Source organism: Fulmarus glacialis, unplaced genomic scaffold (assembly GCF_000690835.1).
Source record: "Fulmarus glacialis isolate BGI_N327 unplaced genomic scaffold, ASM69083v1 scaffold7948, whole genome shotgun sequence".
In the NCBI taxonomy this organism is placed as follows: Eukaryota; Metazoa; Chordata; class Aves; order Procellariiformes; family Procellariidae; genus Fulmarus; species Fulmarus glacialis.
Window position 1 is genome coordinate 227 of NW_009230081.1, and position 9,057 is coordinate 9,283.

A 9,057-nucleotide genomic window follows, 5' to 3' on the forward strand; every position below is an offset into this window, starting at 1 on the left:
GGGAAGAAAAACTAGCAGGTGTACATAAACATGAGCAGCATCCCTTTGCCCAAAGGTTGAGCCGGGTTTGAGGAGTAGCAGACAGCTCTGCCGCCAGGATAGCCGCTGGGAGAAGATGTGTACGTGTTCTATGACAAGCTACTTCTCGCAAGTCCTTTCCTTCTTCATACCTACAAGTTTTTCAGTAGCTTAAAAAGAATTATTAACCCCTTGAAAATAAAGTTAGAAAGAGGTGCTTCACAATTTTAAAAGCAGATACAAAAAATTAAACAGTTTGTACAACCTAAAAAGTGCACAGGTCACTTCAGTTTTTACAGTATTTTAGAATTAAGGATCAGAGACACTAGTGACACATTTGTTTCATGGCTCAGAAAAAGGGAAAGGCAAGGGGGAAGAGAAAAAAAAGTTCTATAGCATTCACTTACTACTGAATAAAGAACTGAGTTGCAGGAACCACTATTAAGCCCATGAATGCATCTACTACTTTCTGTACATGCAGAGTTGTTAGGATGAGGAAGAAAACCAGGAGGAAGTCTACAAAGAAGCGCTGACTTTGAAAACTGGAATTTATACTACTTGTGAGAACTTGGAGGATCTTCAGAAATAAAACAGACTAAAAATCCACACCACCAGCGAAGTACAAGGTACAGGTAGGCAAGCAACAACTTCTTAAGTTAACTTGATAGTCTCATAGAAACAGATCTGAAAAAATTAGCAAGTTAGAAGAGAGGTGACAAAATTAGGATGAAGGTATTAATAAACTAGCATGGAAGCAGGACAGATGTACATACATGATTTGTATAGTTCTCCAGAAGTTAGAAGATGTACACAGTATTGACACCAATAGCTTGACAAGCTGAACTTCTATGCTGGAAGAAATTTACTATCACCTTGGCTGGAAACATTTACAGAACTATATGCTTATAAACCAGAGATTAATAACCATGTGCAACTTTAGAAGACTTCTATAAAGTATCTTTAATGCCTTGGTTCATGTCATTTTAAAAACAGTCATTTTCAAGAAGAAAATCAATACATTTGTTGTATTGACTTTGCTTTCCCATTCCTATTCCCATCTTTGCTAATGGTTTGGCATCCACAGTATGTACAGTCTGATGCCTGGGAAGATATATTGAAAATTAATCCCAAGTTTCCAACTTGCTAATTATAGTGCACAATTATTGTGGACTTCCCCCACCATCCCCCTACTTCAGTATAATAAAAAAAAAAAAAGTCTTTTCTGTGAAAGCTCCCCAAAATGCCAAAGATGTCATTAGCGAAGTGTTTCTCTAATCTGTATGTATGGCCTGTCTGTCTTTAAAAATTGATATGCAGTCATGCAGATAATGGAAGAAAGTCACTGGAAGAGGGCAGCTACCATAATCTAGAGAGCTGTATAACCTATCCCCATTTGCCATGGGAATCTTTATTATACTGCTCTCCTTGGCCTTTCCTGAAGAAAAAATCTTCATCGCATCCTAGTAAGATTTCTGCAGGTAGGTATAAATGAGAAAAATTTTTGCTCATATTTCTCATGACCCAAGCTGCATTTACTCACCTTTATTAAATGAAGAATCTCTGCAACTGAGCTCGGTAAAGTGTCATTTAACCAGAAATCTTATCTTCATCAAATGCTTTGAGTTCTTCTAAATAATTGGATTGGGTCTATTTTTGACAAGGCCACACACAGAGTCCTTTTAAAGGAAGATGCCATATGATCTCAGCTAGGTAAGTGGATTCTCAGAACACATCCCCATCTCTTAAAACAGACAAGAAAATGGGCATGACAAAATCCATGTTATACAATATGCTGTATATACAAATTGAAAGACTGCATCTCAGTTTTTCCCATTACTCAGTTTAACAAGATTCAGTAAAACATGGAAGCAAAGCACCAATAGCCATCTTTCCCCAAGTCCTTGAAGAACGTCTCAGCATCTCCTACCGGTCTTCAGGTCTCTAAAGTTTCTTCATTTGCCCCACAAGTGTCTACAACACAGATTAAACAACTTGTCACTGGGAAAGCACGGACTTTGGAGTTGGCTATCCACTTGTCTGTTTCAGTATTATATTCAAGAATGTGCCCTAATCGACCAACACCCTGAAAACCAGCTAGGACATAGACTATAGATCCCACAGCAGCACACTTCACTGTTACACCTTTCCATGGCATTGGAGACACCATCTTCCATTCATTCATCTTGATATCGTAATATTCTACATTATCAAGGCCACCTACAAAGCAATGAAATAGATAACTGCTTATTACATTATACCGTGCGGACTGAACTAGAGCATACAAATGCTTCATTAAGCATTGTCTTAGTCTTTATTTTCAAGGTTTAGATTAAAACATAAGTCTTAGAGTAAAAAAAAAAACTTGAAAAAAGGCCACAGGTTTCTAAACTAGTGGTTTACCCTTTTATAAATACAGAAACAGAATAGTAAAAAGGAGACTGAAAGCAAGATGTGTTGTAACAAATTTCACATTATACGCATTCTAGAGAGTCCAACATGTTACTTCATGAACAGAAGAACTAACAATGCCGAATTTCTTATGGATTTGTAGCTAGTGACTAAAACTCAGGAATCCACTTGAAACTTCCCTATAGTGAGGGCATTTTATTCTAGAGGGGTCACCAGTACCTTTACCTAAATTGGTCACTTACAGATAGGGGATGTCTCTCTTCATTATGATATTAAAATCATTGAAGTTTAAAAGCCTAAGTCCCTTTGAAAAGGGCCAAGGGAATTAAAAGTTAGTAGAGTAGATTTTGTGACTAAGATTTGCTTCTTTAGGAAATAGGCTAGTAATTACACTTTACAGTATCTACAAACATCCTGTTATTTAACAATTGTAATATGAGTCACAGTTTTCACTTCCAGTCCTGATTTATTAGATCTGAGAAATTAAGAAACTTTTATATATGTTAAGAGGTACAAATATTTCACCCCAGACGTAACTCTTCCCCATTATATTACAATAAGAACAATCAGTCAGGCTACAGAATATGAGCAGCAACATAATACTTTAACTTACTGGTTCAATAGTACAGACTTCTAAAATGAGCATTCAGTAAATACACTAACATTTTACAAATTGGCAGCTCCGGCTATAACCAATTGATAAAATGTTTGTGCAAAAAATGCATCTACTGATATTTTTGCATTAGAAATCAGTCATGCTGGAATAGTTCTGATAGCTAATTAAAATACAAGCTGTATTCTAAAATAGCATTAATCTGAAATCAAATATTCCAATTACCATAAATAGTGATTAATAAACCTCATAGCTGAGAATTTTCCACTTTGAAAACCACTTCAGAAAACCTGTGTAATTAAAATTCAATTCTCCTGGGAAATAAACTATTATTATTCTAGTTTTAAAGACAAAGAGATAGGCAGATGATAAATGACCTGCCCATGTAAGTCATATTTCAGAACTAAAAAAAGTTCTCACTTTTTCACCACTTTAAAATAGCTGACTAGCTTTAAGTCTTTAGACTGAAGTTCCTAAAATACTGGCTATGTCTTTACCTGTCTCTCAAAAGAATGCTAAAATCTCTCAAAATACATAATGAATAACTAAAAAAAAAAAAAAAAAATCTTTTCTCAGATGACTGGTTTAACCATATTAACTGCTGCAGAACTGCGCTACAGTATGGGTGCACATCTGAATTTGACAGTAGTGTCATTAGTAAGAGTTTGAAAAATAAGATACAGTGAAGTAGGGAGGTGAAAGAAGGCAGGCAACAATGATATGACAACAGGACATGTTTTAGGGTATTGCTCAAAGTTTTTCAGCTGAACAGAGTAAAATTAACTCTTTGCAGAAGAAAAAAGGCCCCCATGAAACTTTGTGTGACCAGCTAGAGAATTAATAGAATTAAAGTACCTAAGCCATTTTGTCCACCCACAGCAAATATTTTGTCCTTTACAAACACCAGCCCATGATTCTTCCTGGCTTCAATCATTGGACATAGCTCAGTCCACCTGGGGAAAAAGAAAACCAAACATAACAGGAAAACTCACTATTTAGTTCCTAGAAAATAAGTATAAAATATGTAAATAAAACCTAGCATTAGGAAAATGAAATACAGAAGAAAGCTGCTTAAGAAAAACTGCCTTTTAAGTAAAACTACAAATAAGTGATTTATTACTGCTTAACTCAGGAAAATTCCTTACCACATACAACTCTTCCTATTCATCTATACTTCAGTTATTTACAGAGCGAGCAAAGCCCCAAGTAACCAAAAATAATCAGAATTGATTCAATACTTACGTTTCGGTGGCTGGGTCATAAACTTCACAGGAATTTAGGACTCTTCCAGAAACATTGTTTCCCAAGCTTCCTCCGCATACGTAAATGAGACCATTCGCCTCTACCATTCCATGGCTGCATCGCTGAGTCAGCATGCTGGGCTTTGTGTGCCAGCTTTCTGTTCTTGTGTCATAGCATTCAAATAAATACAGTGCAGAATTTCCTTAAAAAAAATAGAAACCCACCAAAGTGGCATTAATTTTTATGGTTGTCTTTCAAGAGAAGAGTCTAACAGAAATTATCAAATTGATGCTTTTTTTTTTAGTTGAAAAGGGAAAGCTGCTTTCCCACCTCCAAAAGCAGAACTAACCAATTTGAAACTTGGGACTATTCAGAAAGTACATACGTGTAATTCTTTTGACTCTTTTGTTCCAAAATGTGCAAGTAAATTTATAAAATTGCTATTTGTGTTTAAAAACAAAAACAAATGATGAGGATATTCTTTTATTTTTAGGGGAGGAATAAACACTGTACAGAGATGTATATAAATTACCGATCATATTGCCATCTCCTCATGCTACTCTCACTACTTAGAAATATATTGAACTTTCAGATGTGAAGATGAAACCAGCTTTGTAAACTTAGTACGGATTCACACAAGTCTTTTTTTCTCTAAGCAATATGACTTGCCCAATTCCCAGAATACTTGTTGCCTTTGGAATTAGATAGCTTGATTATGTCATAACATACGCCTGAATTATTAGCAACCACAAGACAGCTACTCCTCACCATTTTACTTTCTTCCTGGGGACTGGCAGATACTTATTTTCTGGAAGTGCAAGGTCTGTGTACTCCTCCCTCAAGGGCCAATAAAACTATGACTGGAATCAAAAGCATTTTTTCTAATGGAGATGGGAGCTTAAAGACTTGTACTCATGTAACTAGCTGAACCACAGCCAAAGCAGAGAAGGCTGGATACAACTTTCTCAGAAAAGAACCAGGATCCTTCTCCTCTTTGTTTCAATAGATACATTCACCTAGAACAGTTAAAGGTGCCTTTTCCTGTGCCTCTTTTTCCTTGGCTTTCTACTTCTAAAAATTGTGCCACACTAGCAGCACCCACTACCAGCTGCGGATTTGAACCCTCAAAACAGTGCTACATTTCCAGACCCCAAATACAGGAGCAGACTTCTATAAACTGTGTTTGTTTACTCCTACCATGTAATTCTCAATATCACGAAGAACTGTATAGAGTGGGACACATTTTTTCCTTGATGTAAATACACATCCTTATTGCTTTGAAGTTGTAGAAATTCTCATCCATGGGAAATACAGCAGAACTGTCTTTAATGTCTTTTTTTTAAAAAGGGAAAAGCTTCCATTTTCAGTATAAACTTAAATATTTTTCCTGCACCTAAATATAGTGGAAGAATTTAGTATGTTTAGCTTTCAAACTCTGCTAGCTATTGCAAATAAAACAGTACTTCCATCAATTCAAAAAGGGGAAACGAACCCTGTTTTCTGTAATGGACTGGCACAGTAATTTGTTTTCCAAACTCTTCAATCAATGCAAAAAGCATGCAATTTTTAGATTTCACTACAGCTTAACACACTGCAGCATTTTCTCCAATTAATGGTTTCACATAATTGCTCCAAATTAGAAAATACTAGATTCAGGATAGACAGACTTTTCCAAATATGCCACGTTCACTGAATTCCAAAGAAGAAAAAGGTACAGGCAAAATAAACTCTGTTATTAATTTTCAGCTTTTACTATTCTGTCTTGTATAATATTTATGGAAAGCAAAGTGAAACTGTGCAGTAATATGAGGGTAGACTTAAAAGAAAATTCCTAAATTAAAGTTTCATTACAGTTGTATTAACTAATTACAATGTATTAGAAAATAAACTATACAAAGTTTGTAACATACTCCCTCATGAACTGACATGTGGGAAACTAGGAAGATTTACGAGGTTTTGTAGTGTTCCAAGTTTCCCAATGCAGCCTTAGTTAAGCCTATTTCAAGTAATGGGAAGGGTGCTATTTCACATTTATCACACTAGGTGGCGGCTAGGAACTGGCTAATCTGCTGCTACAGTAGACCTCTTATCAGATAACATTACCTAAATGTCACAACTTCCCATTAAGTGACTTATCAATTTAAGCAGAGATTATGACCTTTTTTTTTCCTCTGCTCACCTCCCTCTGCAGCAAGGCAGTACTCAAAAAGATCTACTAAAAAATTCCTCCCTGGCTCTAGGGTTTGGGGGTTTTTTTTGTTTTGATGTTTTGTTTGTGTGGGTTTTTTTTTTGGTTTGTGGATTGGTTTTTTTTTTTTCTCTTTTTCCCCAGAACACAGCTTTTTTTAAAGCTCTATATTTTTTATGGATATAGTATACCTACATTGCAACTTTTGGTTTGCTGACGATGTATCGGATTTAAAAAAAATTAATTTAAAAAATGTTGCTACAAGACCCCCAATGGTCTTTTGTTTTTTTTTTTTTTTACTATGATGAGTAATAACATCTAAAGAAAGTAGTATTCCTCCATTTACTGAAGCAAACCAACAGAATAACAAACTAACAGAAGACAACTTCTGTCATTTGACACAAGTTGGCCAAATTCCTTTACAGGGCAGGTATGATTTCACCACCAAAAGCAGTAGTTTCAAAAGCTTTTTTCCACCCCTTTTTTTCCTTAAAAAACCTCATTAGGCCCAACATATGTTGTATACAAGGAATGCCATTGCTAAAATGCAGCTATTCTGGCCATGCATTGCAGAAAATTTTAAACCACACCGAGTTCTGTGGATTTATAGAAGCTAGCTAAGAGCAGAGTGGGACTCCCAAAATATATTTGCTTCTCCTTAGTTAACTCTTAAGAGTTGCAGTGTACTTTATGCTTTAGTTAATGTAAATATTAATCATTTCAATCAGTGAAACCATTTTAAAAACACAACAAATAGATTGTTGGATTGTGGGGAGGATAAAATCCTAAATATGGGAAAGTAAACTCATTAGGCTAACATGGCAACGTGCAGTTTCTTTTCAACAGAGTCATGCAAAAACCAGAAAAATTTCCAGGTATGTTTGTTTGTGCTTTTTTTTTTTGGTTTGTTTTAAAGATTTTTAGTGTCTTACCCACTTCTGAACCACCAGATGTATAAATTTTGCCCTCAGCAGCACAGGCTGCAAGGCTATCTCGAGGTGTTGGAGGTCCTAGCTTGGAATACCAGCTATCCTTCACCACATTGTAGCAGTCCATTCGCTTTATAGGGAAGAGCTGGGAACCACCCAAAATATAAACTACGTTGTCCCAGAAGACACAAGCTGCATCCCTGCGCTTTTCAAAGGGACATCGGATGTCTGTCCAGCTGTAATCCTGCATTACAAAGAACAGGTAATGTCTAATAGATTATAACACTTACCTGCACAGCGAGTGTTTTTCAAATAGAGCTTTTCATAGAGATTTAGATACGGTCAGTTTTAAAGTTCCTTTTCATAACAAACATGAATACTGTTTATTGAAGAATACTCCTCAGGCGTACTCTTGAAAAATTCTCTTAGACACAGACATAGTTAGCTGCAATGAACCATGACATTATGAATTTCTATTTCCTCATTCCCTGTGTGCACCCAGTACAGCTTCCCTGAAAAACAGATATTTTTTTTTTCCAACAGAATTGACCTCCTACTGCTATCATGTCAGAAACAATGCATGTGATCAATAAAGTAGGATTGCATTTTCTTTTATAGTAATGGAAAAAGACATCTTACATATAGTAACAGATTCTTTCTAAAAAAATAAAATACAGAATGTACCAAACAAAGGCGATGGAAAAAGGAGAAGATAATATCCAAAGTGACAAGCAACTCAGTTAAAAAGCTCTGATACATACTTTATTACCATGACAACTAGAAGCTTATTTACAGAATTTACAAAACACAAGTGATCTATAGCTATCCACAATTGATAGCATGAGAAATAGGGTAATGCTCCATCACAAATACTGGCAGTCATGTTGCCTAGAAACTGATTTTGCATGGATTGGCAAAATCAGTGAGTATCAAATATGGGCAGTAACACTACCCAAAGCCTTAAAAACACCAAACTCAGCAACCGATGGCAGACCATCAGGGTAGCATACAGCACAAGAAACACTTCTTGAGTAACAGCATCTCACATATTCCATGAGCATAGCTTGTATCCTATACTGAACAGGAAAGTATGGGACCTTAACTGTTATCTGTGCCACCTCGGGATGGTCTAGCTCAACCTGCTGAATGACCTTCATTGTAATGGTTCACACAAGACGTTACATCATTACATTTTCTTAGCAAGGACATACTTCAAACACCTTGGTCAATGAGGAAGAACAGCGACTCCTACATGGGGGTTCAAAGAAAGAGAGGCAGAGCATGTTATAGTCCAAAACATCTTACAATCTTTTCTTGTAGCATCCCCCATATCAAGAAGAGCTGGCAGGTGCATGTGGCCCTTTATGGTGAGAAACAGGTCCTGGGGCATCCTAGAAAGGAAAGCCATACTACAGCATGGCAAAATAAATAGCTGCATAAATCTTAAGAAAATGTCTTAGTGCATTGTGCAAGATCAACATATTTTCTAGCTCAAACTTCTGGCACTTTTACAAAAAATCCTGTTTTCCTTTACTGTTATAAAGGGCTGTGATCTGACCCACTTTTATGGCTTCAGTTCATAGCTACCATTTCATCCACACCTTTATCAAATGAAAAGCCATAACCTGAGCATACTCAGCAGTATCCTCCTCTTTCAG

At 36.2% G+C, this 9,057-nt stretch overlaps 1 protein-coding gene across 1 annotated transcript in view; it reads right to left on the reverse strand.

Annotated features, from left to right (window-relative positions):
* Positions 1-1,673: 1,673 nt before the first annotated feature.
* The window catches only part of KLHL7 (kelch-like family member 7), a 20,763-nt gene continuing 13,379 nt past the window's right edge, over positions 1,674-9,057 (reverse strand). Inside the window, exons 7-10 of the mRNA XM_009584087.1 lie at positions 7,403-7,643; positions 4,283-4,484; positions 3,896-3,993; positions 1,674-2,235 (exon numbers count right to left, since the gene is read on the reverse strand). Of these exons, the coding sequence (XP_009582382.1) occupies positions 1,952-2,235; positions 3,896-3,993; positions 4,283-4,484; positions 7,403-7,643 (825 nt within the window). The 3' untranslated portion in view covers positions 1,674-1,951. The remainder of the gene's footprint in view (positions 2,236-3,895; positions 3,994-4,282; positions 4,485-7,402; positions 7,644-9,057) is intronic.